At 39.9% G+C, this 17,791-nt stretch overlaps 1 protein-coding gene across 1 annotated transcript in view; it reads right to left on the bottom strand.

Moving 5' to 3' along the window:
• The window catches only part of EPB41L4A (erythrocyte membrane protein band 4.1 like 4A), a gene marked incomplete at both ends in the record, with an annotated part of 179,736 nt that overhangs the window by 110,345 nt on the left and 51,600 nt on the right, over positions 1-17,791 (bottom strand). The window contains 2 exons of the mRNA XM_079701588.1: positions 511-589; positions 6,944-6,995. Of these exons, the coding sequence (XP_079557714.1) occupies positions 511-589; positions 6,944-6,995 (131 nt within the window). The remainder of the gene's footprint in view (positions 1-510; positions 590-6,943; positions 6,996-17,791) is intronic.

Genomic DNA, 17,791 nt, shown 5'->3' on the forward strand with positions numbered 1-17,791 from the left:
ACAACAAGGTCCTACTGTATAGCACAGGTAACTATATTCAATATCCTGTAACAAACCATGGGAAAAGAATATGAAAAAGAATACATATGTATATGTATAACTGAATCACTTTGCTATACAGCAGAAACTAACAAAACATTGTAAGTCAACTGTACTTCTATAAAATAAATTTTAAAAAATATATATCCTCCATTTACGCAGTTCAGATGGCTACATTTACAGGACTACAAAGACTGAATGCATCCTTCACAGTAACAATACAGAAATATCCCATCACAGCAGATGCAGAATCTATTACCATGTCACCCAGGTCCACTCCATTGTTCAAACACATCTATCGTCAGACACTGAACTGCCTCATGCAATGCTAGTTTAAATTTAACTCTCACAGGAGTCCCATTACAAAATGCCTGCAGGCACCCATCCAAATATTTGACCCCAATTTGTTTTAAATAAAGCCTTTTGTATATGTCATACATGTACTGATCAAAAGCAAAGTCAGTACTATACCTGGTTATTTCTTCTTTAAGCTTACATGGATCTTCGGCATAGAATTTAATACCAAAATACAAAGTATATGGAGGTCCAGCTAAAAATAAGAAATAGAAATTAAATTTCACATTATAAATTAGTCAAAATAGTAGTGTAACGTTATACAACTACTAAAAATTACACTCACCAAAAATATTTGCAAACCATATACTGGATAAGGGGTTAATATCCAAAATATATGAGGAACTTATACAACTCAATAGCAAAAAACAAATAACCCAATTAAAATAATGGAACCTAAATAAACATTTTTCCAAAGAAGACATTCAAATGGCCAAAAGATACATGAAAAGATATTCAACATGGCTAATCATCAGGAAAATGCAAATCAAAACCACAGTGAGATGCCAACCTCACACCTACAAGAAGGGCTACTGTCAAAAAGACAAAAGTGTTGGTGAGGATGTGGAGAAAGGGGAAGACTTGTGCACTGTTGGTGGGATGGAAATTGATCAAACCATTAGGGAAAACAGTATGGAAGTTCCTCAGAAATAAAAACAGAGCTACCATATGAGCCAACAATCCCACTACTGGGTATTTATCCAAAGGAAATGAAATCAGGATCTCCAAGAGATGTATGCACCCCCATTTTCACTGCAACATTATTTACAAAAGCCAAAACATGGAAACAACCTATCAGTAGATGAACGTGCACAAAGAAATGGGATATACATACACAATGTAATATTATTCAGCCATGAAAAGAAGGAAATCCTCCCATTTGTGACAACATGGATGAACCTGGAGAACATTAAGCTACGTGCAACAAGCCAGACACAAAAAAACAAATACTGCCTGATCTCACTTATATGTGTAATCTAAAACAGTCACATGCCTAAGTGCAGAAAGTAGAATGGTGGCTGCCCAGGGCCAGGAGGAGGGAGACATGGGAAGCTGTCAGTCAAACAGTAAAAAGTGTCAGTTATGCAAGATGAATGAGTTCTGGTGATTTAATGTAGAGTTTGGGGACAATAGTTAACTATTGTATAATACTACTGTATTACATACTTGAAATTGGCTAAGAGGATCGATCTTAATTTAAATCTTCTCACCCCATGCCCACCCCAGTAACTATGCCGAGGTGATAGGTAAATTATTTAGCTTGATGTGGTGCTCTTTTCACAATGTATACATCTGTCAAAACATCAAGTTATACACCTTAAATATACACAAATTTTTTATGTCAAAGATACCTCAACAAAGTTGTTTAAAAAATTACACTCACCAAGAATTTCTAAAGACAGAAAACACAAAATGAAAAAACAAGGGTTCAGAATTGGGCAATAGTAAGGCTTCAACTATGTAGTTATCTATGTAGTATGGGTCTATGTGCTCATAAACACAAGAAAAAAGACAGGACCAAATACATTAGAATATTGCCAGTTCTTCTCATCTCTGGTTAGTGAGATAAGCACAAGTTTTATTTATTTCTAATTTTTCCATTTTTCACATTTTCTACAACATATGTATTTTTTCATAATGAAGAAAGATTACTGATAAACAAAATGAATAGTTTTAAAAACCACCCTCCTACCACTAAGTACTGCAAAAAGTACCCCCCAAAATCTGCAAAATGGTGGAAACAATTTAAATGCTCAGCAGCAGGTGGACCATTTAAGTCAACCACAGGATATACACAGGGTACCATTCAACCGTTTAAATGGGCAGAGGGGAACTTCATGTACTGATGGGAAAAGATCACCAAGCTCTATTTCTGACTGCAGAAATATGACTCCTTTTGTGTGTAAAAGAAAGTTATCTGTTAAAATATGGGCCCACACCCCAACAGAAGAATGCATAAGAAATTACCAAGAGTGGGAAACTTTGGGAAGAGGGGCTGTAAACTTTTTTTGCCCAGCTTTATTGAGGTATAATTGACAAATTAAATTATAAGATATTTTAAAGTATACATTGTGAAAGCATTTCTCCCCAGCAAGTTAATTAACACATCCATCCCCTCACATACTAACTTTTCCTTTCGGTAAGAACATTTAAATTCTACTTTTAGCAAAAGTGATAAGTCAGAACTTTCTTACCATGTATATCTCTTACCATTTAAAAACAAAATTATCAGTGAGGCTATGTGGTAGGATTAGGAGCAATATTTGTTTCATTCTTAAACTTTTCTGAATCTAAAAATACATATTTAAGAACACATTTCTCATCTCAGTCATTTACCACACACAGAAGAACTACATGCACAAATACCAAATATATATGAAACAAAATCTGGAATTGTACCTGGGAAAATATAAAATATAATTAAACACTCATACTGTGCAATAGGACACAAGCCCCTTCGTTTGCCAGCCACATTATATTTTCACTAGAAATATTTCTATTTCAGAAGGTACAAATATAACCTGCACTGTTTCCAAAACTGCATACTTCTGAGCAATGTGGTAACTAGATCTTATATTAAATCTTGTTTTAAAATGGATTTGTTACCTGGTGCACCAATCGGTAGTCACAGTTTCTAATTTTTTCCTCCAACAAAAGCTCTCCCACACAAATAAAAAAGATATGAAACAGGCACCTGTGTAAAAATACTTCCATCCACACACTGTTATCCCAAGTCTCTGATACTGTATAACAGACATACAGTTTATTTTCATTTTTAACTAAGTAAATAAAGTCACAAATTCAGAAGCTGGGGAGAGGAAGTTACATAGAACAACAGATAACAAAGCCATAATGAACTTATAATATAAGAACTATGTTATTATTTATTATTATGATGACACACAAGCTATGTGTATAAAACCCCTGTTCCTGACACACAGAAGACAAGCAACACTAGGGCCTGGCCCTGCTCCCCTAAGCTACGCCTTCCTGTGTAAGGCACTCCTTAGGCTGGAGCTTTTTTAGAAACTAAATTTTAAAAGAAACTTTGTTACAATTTATCGTTAGAGTTGATTCCATATGTCCGAGTTCTATGTTTCCTTATTTTATTTCTGACAAACAGACCTCTACCCCTGAACACAGATGTCAAGGAGGCACTGACTGTTAAATATTTAGAAAAGCCAGGAAGTCCGCCCGCTGCTGATCTGTGCCAATCAAGCTCTGTGTTACTGAGCAGATGGGTCCACCTGCACCTGCAGGACACCAGGGTTGGCATCTGGGGGCAGAAGGAGCACAGATGCTGCTGAGATGGTGCACAAAGGGAGGAAGGCCTTGTCCAGACTCCAGAGTTGCTTTTATTCTCTGGAACATGACAGATTGCACCCTACTGACCCAGCCTAGATAGTTGAAATGTATTTAGTGATGAGCAGTTAAGAAGCAGAAGTTTGAAAAATATATAATTAAAAACATTGTTTGGACTAATTCTCTTTAAGGACTTTTGGCCCAAATCAGCCCTCCCTTTCCTACTTACATACAAAGTGTCTGGTGTCCAAATATATAAATTACTATTCGACTGTGTTTGATAATGTGCAAAAATGCTTCCTAAACATCTGATTCCCAACAAGCATCTGGTAACATATGCAAGGCAGGAAAAGCTCCAAGGAGGTAAAGCAACTCGCCCAAGATCCCAATGATGAGAACCACGTCTGCTAGTACTTAGAGTTCAGTGCCTGCTGGCCACTATTCCATACAGGCTCTCAGGGAAAAAATTATAACACCTTTAGAGCAAGCAAATACTTCATTTACACATCACTGTTTTATAGATCAATCAAAGGCTAAAGAAATGGAGATTTTGGAGGAAGGATATGTCTACCCAGGTATTTTTTGGCTTCCTAGCCTAAGACTGACTATAAATATCAGGCGCTGATGAAGTAAATTCCTAGATTATCATCTTGATCTATGTCTTTCCACAGAGTCTACCTTTAAGAAATCCTTATGTAAAGTAAGTTAATATTGTTTTACTCTAGCAAAATAGAAGCCAGAAACTGGGAATCCTCTAATCTACCTTTTGTGAAGACTAATTTCAAGCCTTTAATGATAATAGTCTCCCATTAGCTCAGGATAACTAAATCATAATGCACCTATGAGAATCCTGGTGACTAGCAAATATTCTGTCATTTTTACAGATATTCCTTCTGACTTATCTGCTGGAGATGTGAGAGCCATTCCCCCTCATTAATTATCAAACTATCTTATGAGATAAAAAATTATGCATTATTCACTTACATAACTTTTCTTCTATTGTAATATCAGTGTTTTATTCTTCCTGTATGTCAAATTTTTAATAGGATGACATTTATTTAGGATGAGAAAGTAATTGCATTACAGATTATAGATATTAAACATAATATTTCATGCCATGTAATGAAATAGATACTTCAAATGCTCTTAGGAACACTTGAATAATACACCTTAAATAAAATAATTTCTATTTTTCTTCATCATTTGGGTAGAAACCTCAACTTTTTTCTTAAAAAAAAAACCTTTGCGTTTGCTTTAAAATAACAATTCCTGAAATTTTTGGACTGGTATTTTTATTTATTTATTTACTTATTTTATACAGCAGGTTCTTATTAGTCATCCATTTTATACACATCAGTGTATACATGTCAATCCCAACCGCCCAATTCATCACACCACCACCCTCACCCCCCGCCGCTTTCCCCGCTTGGTGTCCATATATTTGTTCTCTACATCTGTGTCTCTCTGCCCTGCAAACCAGCTCATCTGTACCATTTTTCTAGTTGAACTGGTATTTTTAAAGTAAGTGGTTCAAATGGACAAGACAGATATTTACCGTATTTATTATTATACCTGAATCTTTTGGAAAAGTGCAGATTTCTAGATCCCAAGGGATCAGACTTGTTAAACTGGAGTGCCTACCATTCACACGAGGATACCTCTTGGAAGTTACCTGCATTCACATCTAATCACATGAAACTCCTGCTTCCCCTCAGCCTTTAGTGGACAGTTTGCTCACTCAAGAAGCATGTGGTATTAGAAGTCAGAAGGTCAGGACTTCAGTCATCCCTCTGCTGTCAAGCAGCTTCTCATCCATGGCAGGTCATAAGCTGTTTCTGATTAGGATTTACTGCTGTGTAGGCTGAGTAGGCAGAACTTGATGATGTCTAAGGTATATATTTTGAGGGTTCTTTCTCATCTCATAAGCCTCCAGCCCCATCGTTGAAACCTGTTGCCCACTCCCATCCAGAATGCTGGCCCCCTAGCGGCTGTGTTTGCGCTGACCTTGCAAAAAGCCTAGACATAGCTGACAGGACTGAAGTGAGCTACTGACTCAAACTGGGCTGGTCCGACACCAGCCCTAGAATTCGGAACTGCAATTCAGAGACAGCCAGTGCACTTCTGCCTGTGGCTAGAGCTGTAACTTGGAAACTGAGGAGGCTTAAAGAGAGCCAGGCCACAGACAGAAACAAAAATGATGCTGATGTTCAGAGAAACAGTACTCACTGAGTTCCTGACCGTTCGTTCTGCAGTTCTTAGCTCCCAATTCCTTTCTGAGGAACAGCTCAGTTCCTGCCCTTGGGGTCCGTAAAGCATCATGTGACCCATTTTACCACAGGGAGTGAGCCAATACACATGGAAAGTACAGACTCAGAATGGGGGTAAGAAAGGCCAGAAGAATCCACTAGATCTTATTAGCAATAATTTGTACATTAAAGCAAAATGGTTTAATGATACAGTTTCAGTTTGGGAAGATGGAAGACATTTTGGAGATGGACAGTGGTAATGGTTGCATAACCATGTGAATGTACTTAACGTTGCTGAATTGGTCAAAGTGGTACACCTTATGTTATATACTGATATTTTACCATAATTTTAATAAAGATGATTTAAAAATAACTACTCTTCTGCATACTTAAGGGCTGCAAGTGTGTGTGCACATGCACATTTATAAATAAAAACTTGGGTTATGGAAATTAACATTAATGAATATAACCTTAATTAGACTCTGAGTCACCTAGTAAGATTCATATTGATAAAATTAAAACCAAAACAGATGGGTCCTTTCTGAAGCCATAGCAATCTTTCAGGTTACGAGGGCACTCCTTAATTACCGACTCAGCCAACTGAATAATGTGAAGGGCAAAACCACTCCTTAACCCAAGAAACCCAAGCACTTTAAAAGGTCGAATGTCCACCTCTTTTTCAAACCAGTGCCTCTCTGCCTTTTCTGTCTGAAGGTAAAATTTTAAAGACAATGGAAAAGTCACAGACAAAAGTCCAGGCCAGGTGCACACAAGAGCCAAATTCAATACTCAGATCCACTCAGAGTCTTTATCTACACAAATCTAATCAGAGTTTGCACAGAGTTTGCAGAGACCTGGCAATGTACAAACACCCATCTCCATATTCTGGCACTCAAGTGATAATATTCACCTATGTAGTATTAAAGTCCATTTCTACACCCATCTAATCATGGACATTATATTATTTTCAAATTTTAACAAAGTTAAAATCAAATACCTACTGTTGATCAGTTCTTTGTGTTCAGCTAGGGTTTTCGCAGGATCCAGCCAATACTGTGTGAGGAAGAAAAGGGTAATTACAGAAATTAGTTGCTTTTCATTGGCCTTCACTTCAAGAGTACTTGGAAAGTGTTATTTTTTTAAATAGCATTTAAATAATAAGTAAAACATTTCATTTATGATATATACACATAAACTCACATAAGAGTTTTCTGCTGCTAGAACATTAAAAGAAAAGAAAAATGTCAGTGTTTGGAGAGAAGCAGAGAAGAGAAACAGGAGAGAACCCATGCTGGGTTCTTAGTTGAATTCTCGTACTGGTTATAAGATCAGTAACATCAAGATGCTAGTGAGTGAGCTTCTTACCGCCTCTGGTGGGAAAACAACGGCTGCAGAGAATGCCCCCCAATCTCTTTCCAGAGTCCCTATAACAATTCCCCTACAGACATGTCTACTCCTAAAATGTCTTTACTCTTTTCATGTCCAGTCCCATCCCTTACAGGTATTGCTGCTAGATGTAAGGAAGCAACCAAATCAAATCAAATCCTCATTAAGTAATCCAGGAGAGGTGGCTCAGCACAGTGACTGAGGGTTCAAGTCCCAGAGCAGACCAGTCTGGATTCTGTCCTGGCTCTCCCCTCATTATCACCATGTAACTTGAAAACAGTTACTGGACCTCTCTCTCTGAACCTTCTTCGTAGGCTTGCTAGGAGTATTAAATCAATTAAGTTATGCAAAGTCTTCAGAATAGCCCCTGGCTCACACTAAGCATGCAACACATGCTAGTGATGATTATTATTAAGGTGTGATGGTCATTCTTAATAAATGCCATTAGCCAGTCTAAGGTACTTGCTTATTAATTCAAATTAATTTTTGATGAAGAGAATTTTAGACAATGATGGGAGAATTGGGGGCTCTGTGGAGAGGCCTTCCTTTAAATCTCACCTTTGTGAAATAAAGTCACTGAAAGAAAAAGAAACAAGCCTTCTGCCTCATCTTCATGTGGAGGAAGAGCAGGAGAGAAGCAAACCAAGTACAAAGGGGACACCCGGGGCTCCCATAGAAGCACACAGTCAAAGGGATTCCACTGCCTGGAAAGTCGGGGGTGGTGGGCAAGGTGGAACCTTTACCCTGCTGTTCTGGCCAAATGCTGGAGATTCCAAGGGTTGAGCTAACCAGTTTCCATTTTCTCATGTTCCCGGATGAAGAAGGAGCAATTCTCATAGCAGGGAGGTAGGAGCTGGTCCACCTTGAGCCACTTCATTCCTAGCACTCTTGTGTTTGTCCTGGTGAAATCATTCACACTCTCCTTACCACACTGGGTCAAGAATCACAAGCCACAAAAGGAGTCTAAGCGAACCTTCCTGCCCAGCTTTCCTTTCCCTGCCCCTCCACTAAGGGCAGAAATGCTTGCTCTGCTATATAACAGTAGCAGTAATTATAAATAGTAATTATAATATTTTATATAATCCCCTTACCTTTTATTCCTAATTACATATAAAAATCATTCATCCTAAATGAATGTATTAATCATTTTATTGTAAGATTTTATTACAATACTTAACTCTATTCATGTACACATAATCTTCACTATTTGCCACTCCTAGAGCAGTTTCAGATTTTCCAACTTTTTCAAAAGGTAACCAATATAAATGGGTAGCAACTTATGACACAATGTTCATTATTCCGCTCCTTATCATGTCTCAGTTTTTGAAGATCTAGAAACACTCACTTTTAAAGTAAAAAAGATATATTTGAAGAAGAGGCCATAATCAGTGAACTGCTTTTGAAGCCCACAATGGCTAAAGATACGGCTTTGGTGTTAAAACAAATGGTTCCCAGGGAAACACTGATTCATCCAAATCAAGTAAAATCAATGCAAATGCTCAGCTGTGTGTTGGACACAGAGCAGACCCTTTCCTCTAGGTATATAAAGCTATGGCTGCTTCCCACAAAATGGAAACATTAGGTGGGTGGACTGTTTCTTGCAATTCATGTTAAACAAAAGGGTTTGACTATCCCTGGATTTTTCAAGTAAGATAAAACCAAGGAAAACACACTCAACCATAAACACTTGCATCAGGTTTCTATTGCTGCCATAACAAGTTATCACAAATGTAGAGGCTTACAACACCACCCATTTATTAACTCCAAGGTCTGCAGATGAGTTGGTTTCTTTGCTCTAGGTTTCACAAGGCCAAAATCAAGATGTCAGCTGGCTGGGGTCCTGGAGGGTTATTTGGGGAGGAGACCCTACCCACAAGAGCACTTTTGAGAGGAGACTTGGAGTTGGGCCATGAGAGGCCTTCCCAGTTTTCTCCAGATGTCAAGGCACACATAATACTAGGCCTTAATTTTAGGCCCTACACTGCACTAAGTGCTTGGGGCAAGAAAGGAGGGGAGGGAAGAGGTCTCTGGTCTTCCTCCTCTGTCTAATCTCATCTTGAAACTAGTAAAAGACAGAAATTGCAAGAGAGTCTCCTTTTAACATCATCATCTACCCCAAAACAAACTTTACAAACATTTTCCTCAAACCAAATCATTGTCTGTTTGTTTTCCCCTCCAGAATGATTTTCAGTCATTAAAAAGCCAAGTAAAGAAAACAAGAAGGAAATTTTAAACTAAATGTAACGGGAAAGACTGGTTAATCTCTTAAAATTTTTCACCTAATGATAGTCTGTACACTTTTAAAATAAATCTTTCCTTGAGAGCAATCAGATTTGTGAGGTGAAAAAGTATAATGAAGTTTCTGAGACGAGTTAGAAATTACAATTTTGCAGCCAAAAAGGAAGAGTCAAGACTCAGCCAGAGGCTGCTCACTGCACATTAGATACGCTAAATATCAATCCAGCGCTTGCCACGCACACATTGCATTTGATCTAAATGAAAACCAGGGGTTACAGAGGTCAGACAATGATAAATGCCCCAGAACATACATAATAAAACACGAGCCACCAGGTTCCATAAGCTAGCATTTAAAATGTAAAACCCACTTACGCTCAACCAAAGGAAAGAAATGACCTTGGAACCAAAGCAGCCATCCCATGATGGCACTTGTCACCACACATTATCAACAAGCAATCAAACACAGCACATGTGTGATCACCATGAAACACATCAGGCAGCTGCTCCATCACCAGTGAGAAAAAAGGGCACAGAATTTGCCAATGAACACAGTATCCCAGTTTCAGTTTTAGGGTCTGCGATCAGAATATTCACCTATATCCAGAATGGATGTAGGCTCTAAAACTGTGATACCATTCATTCACTTAACATTTGTGGAATACCCACTACATATATTCTTTTTTTTTTTTTTTTTTTTTGCGGTACGCGGGCCTCTCACTGTTGTGGCCTCTCCCGTTGCGGAGCACAGGCTCCGGACGCGCAGGCTCAGCGGCCATGGCTCACGGGCCCAGCCGCTCCGCGGCACGTGGGATCTTCCCAGACCGGGGCACGAACCCGCATCCCCTGCATCGGCAGGCGGACTCTCAACCACTGCGCCACCAGGGAAGCCCCATATATTCTTTATATGTCATGTCAGATCTTGTCTTGAGGAGTGTAGCAAAACACAAATGACTGAAATTTTTCCCTAACCATGGGGCACCCACAGTTTACCAGACACATAGACACAGAGTTGAAATATAATGTGGTGAGATGATCATGTGTATAAGATGAATACATATGAGATAAAAGGATGATGTAAAAAGAAAATGAGCTCTTCAGGGTAAGTACAGGAAGGCATCATTGAAGAGAAAACCTTTGAACAGCATGCTCGCAAATAAAAAAAACTTTCCCAAAATAGAAATGGAGAACACAGCCCTAAGTTTTTATAAGAATGACATCTAACAGCTCCACTGCTCTTAAAGCTAATGGATCCATTTTTAAATAACAACATAGAATATAATACTCCAAGTCCTTTATAGCTGAGGCCTTCCTGAAATCAGTGCTACCCGATAACTAGTAACTATGCAGCTAAGAAATCGATGTTCCTGAAGGACTTCCAGAAAAAGAAGACCTGAAGGACTTCCAGAAGCAATGTCCCATTCAGTCTTCCCATCTGTCCTGGGTTGGGGGAAAGAGAGAAGCAGAGAGCTGAGCAGTGGTCACTGTGGTGCTGGGCTACAGAACAGCTTTCCTGAACTGCGCTTGCTACCTAGACAGTCACGAGGAGAGACAGCCCCATCTCTCTCATCATCTCTCAACATTCAAGCTGTTCAGTCTCTAGGAAAATCTTTCCATCTTGCCCCCTTCCTGCCACCCATCTCCTCTCTCCTATTTCAAACTTATATCCTATAGTGCTGTATATCCTCACAAGCTGAATTAGATCCTATTTTGCAGGAAGATAAGGTGACAATTAACCAAAACAGACCCTGCTCTCACATCCTGATTTCTACAGTGGGATTCCTAACACAGGAGAATGTTAACAAACTGTAACCCCAATACCCAATCACTAAGGAGTCAAGATGACAAGCCCTCCTTGGCAATGACTCTTTGCCAGGGTGCAGGAGTCCAGTAGTTAGGTGGCCTTACCTCTTCAGTCCTGTCAATCTTTTTTTTAGTTTGTTTGTTTGTTTTTTTGCGGTACGCAGGCCTCTTACTGATGTGGCCTCTCCCGTTGTGGAGCACAGGCTCTGGACGCACAGGCTCAGCGGCCATGGCTCACGGGCCTAGCCGCTCTGCAGCATGTGGGATCTTCCCAGATGGGGGCACGAACCCATGTCCCCTGCATCGGCAGGCGGATTCTCAACCACTGTGCAACCAGGGAAGCCCAGTCCTGTCAATCTTAATAATGGGATTTATGCAACCCGAAGAGAAATGACAGATGGGCACAAGTTCCTTCTTACTCTCTGACAGTCTTGGCTAAATGCCCCGAGCATCTTTTATCCACCTTGGCTGATCATGTCTCGATTTCATCAATTTCCTAGGTAACAGTCTCAAAATTAGAATTTAAAACTCTAACGCTGTCCAGTAAACCGATATCCTAATCTTCAAAAGATATGTATTAACTTCAGGGTCCAACCTTCCATTTGTCAACTGTTCTTTTGGAGTCTCCTAGAGCTCTAATAGTAGAATAAGCCCTAAAACATCTTACATAAAGCATGGACAGCATCAAATAAAAAGAGCTTTGCTGCATCTTATTTAACACTGAGTATAATTCTGACTCACCTTTGGAGAATTTAAGAATACCACAATGATATTTAATAATGTTTCCTGTAGATCAAAAAAAAAAAGACTTTAAAAGCACACAGTCTTCATCAATATAACAAAATAACTTCTTGATCTAAGGGAGTATGAAAAGTTGACAATCTATAAGTGACAATGGAGCCAAAAAGATCTCAAAAAAGGATACTACGGCTCATTCCTGGGGAGTTCTAGGACTTGACATAATTTTCACATAGGTTCCCAGAAATCCAGGACTGTGGTGATAGCTATTTGTGCTTTGTCCACACCCATTTTCCAATGCCCCTGTATAGACACATCTCAGGCCCTCTAAGCAACATTCACAGGACGTGGTTTTAATTTGCTCCTCGGTATCAATCACAGAAGCCTTAGGACCTCAGGTAAAACCACCGTCACAGAGCTAACTCACAGCAGGGACAGAAACCAGGGCTTGCCATTAGGCCATCACTGAGGGAAGTGTGTGTGTGTGGGGGTGGTAACTGGGCCCCATTTTTTCAACAAAAGTGGATTCCAATTAATTACTGTTGGACCATCTGGCTCCTCAAGAAGTGTCACTGGCCCCAGGGACTATTCCTCAGTTCTTTCACATGGACCCTGGCACCACCTAAGACCTAGAGAAGTAACAACAGTAACAGCTAATGCTTATTAAATGCTTACCATGTGCCAGGCACTGTTGAAGACTACATTCATTCACTCATTTAGTCCTCTTAATAACTTGATGAATTAGGAACTACTATAATTACCACTTGACAAATGAGGAAACTGAACCACTGATTAAACAACTTGCCCCAAAATACAGAACAGCAGGTCCAAGGAACTGAAGCTCCTTCCATCTTACATTCAAACCAAGCCATTCTCAAGAATATTGTCCTAACAGGAATGCACAATCTCAATTTCAAGATTTGTACATTCAACTCACTATCAACTCCTCTTTTCCCAGCTCACCCCTGCTGATATTCTGATTCCACCAGGATACACAAGTCAGAGATCCTACTATCTTTTCACCGTCTCTCCTCCCTGCCCCAACCCGTGTCCTCACTTTGCTCACAATCCATTATCTTTGTTCACTCGCAGTTGTCGTCAGTTCCCTTGAACGACCTTCCCTCCATGATATCCACTGAAAAAAAACACCTGCCAACTCTCTGCCTTCTCCATGCCAGAACCTGAGAGGCTGATCATGACTGGAGACTCAAACTGTACAATCACAGATGGGCTCACTTTAAAGTCATTATCAGTAACCCAAGGGAACCCTTGGTACCACCCAGAATCCTACCATATTTTATTCTTTCACCTGCCTGGATAACTCCTTCACACTTTCTCCTCCCCCTTTCTCGCTCTCAGCTGATGATCTTGCTTATTTCACTTAGAAAACTGAAGCCATGAGGAGGGAACATGTATGCATTCTCACAGCATCTACCAACCTGCCTGCATCTGTGCTGGTGCCCTGTCTTCTCTCTGCCTTTTTACTGTGGATGAATGGCCACGCTCCACTTAAGCCCATCCCTTCCCATCTATTCAGGAGCTTGGTTCCAGCAATTTTCCGCTCTCTTCCCTGCACCATCAAAGTTTCCCTTTCCATAGAATCATTCCTGGCTGAATACATGCTTTTATTTCTCCCATATTAAAACACACACACACACACACACACACACACACACACACCTTTTTGATCCCTATACTTTACTTTACTGCCACTTTACTTCTGTACTTTAAATCAAATCTCTGGGAAAAAAATTCTATAGTCTACTTCCTCTCACCCCCTCTTTTTTTTTTTTTTTTGGTCAGTATTGATTTATTGGATGCATCCCTTCTATACCCAGCAATGTCCTATCTACTTTGGGATGTGCACAGATGCAAAGAGATGGCGAGATATGAGACATGGCCCATTAATCAAAAAACTTAGAATTTACTTTGAGATTTAACAACTGTAGCTTGCCTTTATTGGCCTCACTATATGTCTGGAACTATTCTAAGCCCATTTCTGGATTTGTTATCTCGTTTAATTGGTTCAATTGAAAAGGTTCAAGTAGAACAGAAGTTTAATTTTTCCTCACATCACAGTACTGGGCAGATAAATTAGTTGATAGGGCTTGTTATGAGTCGATGAATATGAAATCATTTTCTAAATTATAAAATGCCATATAGGGAATGTTGGGAATTTCATGTACGGTGGTAATTTGGGGAGTAGTTTCAGGTTAGAGAAGACTTTAGAAAAACAGAGTATAGAGCTTAGATTATGAGTCCCTATTTACAGACGGGGTATTTAAGTCTCTGAAAGGCCTAGTGATGTGTTCAAGGTCATATTGCCAATGAGTCAGGGAATCATTCAAGTCTCCTGACAATGGGTCAGCACCCTTTCCTCTAATCCTAATACCACTGGCCAAGTACACAAACAAGCCAAAAGGGAGACTAAAAGTGTAGTGGGGTGGACTAGACAGTCTCAGTTATGGGTTAACATCATTATTTGCTCTAGCACACCAATAATACCCAGAGAAGAAAATAAGGGTCATGGAAAACTCTAATTTGTAGTTTGAAAAAAACAAAAATGAAAACAATGGTATTTTACATGTCTAGCACACCTACTTTGTGCCAGGCATTGTACTAGATGTTTTACATATTATTTTTTCACATCATCCTTTTGACAACCTTTTAAGAAAAGTACTTTTATCCCCATTTTATAGATGGAGATAGAATGATGGCCCAAAGTTCCACAATGGGCCAACTGGGAAGCAGAGATTCAAACTCAAATATGCCTGTATCCAAAATACATACCATCTCCACTCTCTCACTATGCCTTCACTCAAGTGGAATAAATCTGCTATGTGAACTGTTCTCTAGTCTTCATTATTTATTTTTCCCAAATTTGATCATAATTTCTTATCCAAGGGCTAAGGCCTCTCACCCCCTCTTCAGTCCATTTTAGAACCCGCTCTAGTTCCTACTACAATGACTCCAACAGTTGTTAAATCTAACGACAGGTGAAGAGTCTTCACCCGCTGTCTTGAAATACCTTTGTCATATGGTCTGTAGTACACCACTCCCTCTGTCCTTTCCTCCTACCTTTTTGGCCACATCTTCACAATCTCCTTTGCTGATTGTTCACTGTCTCCTAACCAGGAAAGGCTGGATTGCCCTGGGCTCACATCTTACAACCAGGCTCCTGGCTTTAAATGACATCTATACATGACCACTCCCAAATACATGGCCAGACCAGAATTGTCCCCTGAAGCCAACTGCCTACTTGACATCTGCACTAAGACGCCTATTAGAATCTTAAAGTTTCCATGTTCAAAGAGGAAATGATGATTCTACTCCCTCCCAGAAAAACCTGCTCTCCTGCAGTCTTCGCCATCTCAGTAAATGGTACAAAACTCTTCCACTGGCTCCAGTCAATGCCTCTTTATCGTCTACCTCTTCTATCAATCTGCAAATCCTGTTGGCTTATGTTAAAAATATAAATAGGATCTGTCAAATTCTTACCACTCCCAGGTCCAAGCAGTCATCACCATTCACCTGGATTTCTTAAACAACTCCATTAATGGTATCCCTTCTTCTCTGCATTTAAAGGAATGCTTTAAAATGTAGATCAGATCAGTTGATTCTCCTTCTCAACATCCTCCAGTGGTTTCCATCCTCACTCAACTAAAATCCAAAGTCCTTATGATGGTCTATAAGGCTGTATATGGTCTGGCCCCACTCCCCTTCACTATCCATTGTGTGTCTTGAGAATGAGGCAGCAGGAAGGACCTTAAGGAGACTGTTAGTGGAAGGCGCAGGGCCTTCAAGGGGGCCTAAAGGAAAGCAAAGAGAAAGCTGTTGGAAGCAGGAAGAAAGAAGACCTGACTCTTCAGGCAGAAAGTTTAGCAATCCTGTTGCCTGGAGCAACATGGAAAATAAAAGATGCACCTAATGAACTAGATGATCCAGATAAGATTTCCAGGTGGACTGGGGAAACTGCTGATTGACTTCTTTTGCCCCGACAATGAAATCTAAAAGGAAAGAGATAAGCTGAAAACAAACTGTGAAATATAAAGGATCCAGGACTTACTAGGTTTGAAATAAAATTCTCTCACCCCTAGACTTATCAGAAGGCAAATGATGCTACAATTAAGAAATGGCTCCTGGGCAAAGACTGAATCCAGAGTGCTGCCAGGAAATTATGAATGTAACTGTAAAACTTTATTAAGTCTTCAAAAGATTTAATATGATGCCTCATAAACTAAAAAAAGGTCCTCTAAGAATCTTAAGGGCATTGTTTCCCAAAAGTTTTACAAGGAATCTAAGGTATAGAAGAGCTTATTTCAAAGTGATTTGTCAGTGTTGCCTTTGTCTAATAAAGCTGATTATAAGTTGATTCACAAGAAATACACAAAGTTCTTTGAAGAAATTCTATCAGGGGACTTCCCTGGTGGTCCAGTGGTTAAGAATCTGCCTTCCAATGCAGAGATGCGGGTTCGATCTCTGGTCGGGGAGCTAAGATCCCACATGCTGCGGGGCAACTAAGCCCACACACTGCAACTACTGAGCCCGCACGCCACAATGACAGAGCCCACACGCCACAACGACAGCCCACACACCACAACTACTGAGCCCGCATGCCACAACTAGAGAGAAGCCTGTGTGCCACAACAAAAGATCCTGAGTGCCGCAGCTAAGACCTGACACAGCCCAAAATAATAAATAAATAATTTTTTTAAAGGAATTATATCATCTGGAGTTGAAAGGACAGAGATCCTACACACTGAAAAGAGGTCTTTGGACCCCAATCTTCATCAGGCAAAAAGCAGACTGAAAATACTACTCAGCTGCAAACATACATTACTTTTATAGAAAGGGAAGGAAAACTCAGAGAACAGAACCAAAAGCCCAGAGGGCAGAGCCAACTGTCACAAGAAGTAAGACCAAGCTCTAATTAAAGAAATGGCTACATGTGCCTAGCTAGATTTCAGAACTGTTATGGACTAGTGATTGCTATGTGCCTCCTGTTTTCCCTCATTCTAAATGCAACTCTTTATACCAATTATCCTATCCCATGTGTGTCCCATCACTATATGCTGAATGATGGTGGGGTATGTGGATATATATTTCTTACCCTCTTAATTCACAGGTCTTCAGATCAAGAGGAACTATATTCAAGGGATTGCACTTGAAGAACAATACCCAAAGAGTCTGCCCTGATGGGCTCTTGGACCTTAAGTCTGAGTCCAATGTCATAATAAATGAGATTTGCGAAGGCCTTGGGAGGGATAGGTGCATTTTATATGTAGGAGGAAGAGAAGTAATTTTTGTCTGGAAAATAGACTCTCATGTTTTAAAACGTGTGCGAATTTAGTTGACACTCCTCCCATCAAATGGGATAATCTAATCTCTCTTCCCTTTAAATGCAGGCTGGCCTTCTCTTCACTTCAAATCAGTAGAATACAGCAAAAGTAATACTCTCTGACTTCTGAGCTTAGTCATAAAAGGTGATACTGCTTTTGCCCCTCCCTCCCTCCCTATCTTCCTCTGGATGCCTGCCCTGGGAACCCAAACTCTACCCTGTGAGGAAGGCAAGCAACAACATGTAAAGTCCAGATGTAGGTGTTCTACCACCAGTCAAGCCCAAGCCATTGCCAACACCAACCACCAGACACATGGCTGAGATTTCAGATAACTTCAGCCTCCAGCCT

This window comes from Hyperoodon ampullatus, assembly GCF_949752795.1.
Source record: "Hyperoodon ampullatus genome assembly, chromosome: 4".
NCBI lineage: Eukaryota > Metazoa > Chordata > Mammalia > Artiodactyla > Ziphiidae > Hyperoodon > Hyperoodon ampullatus.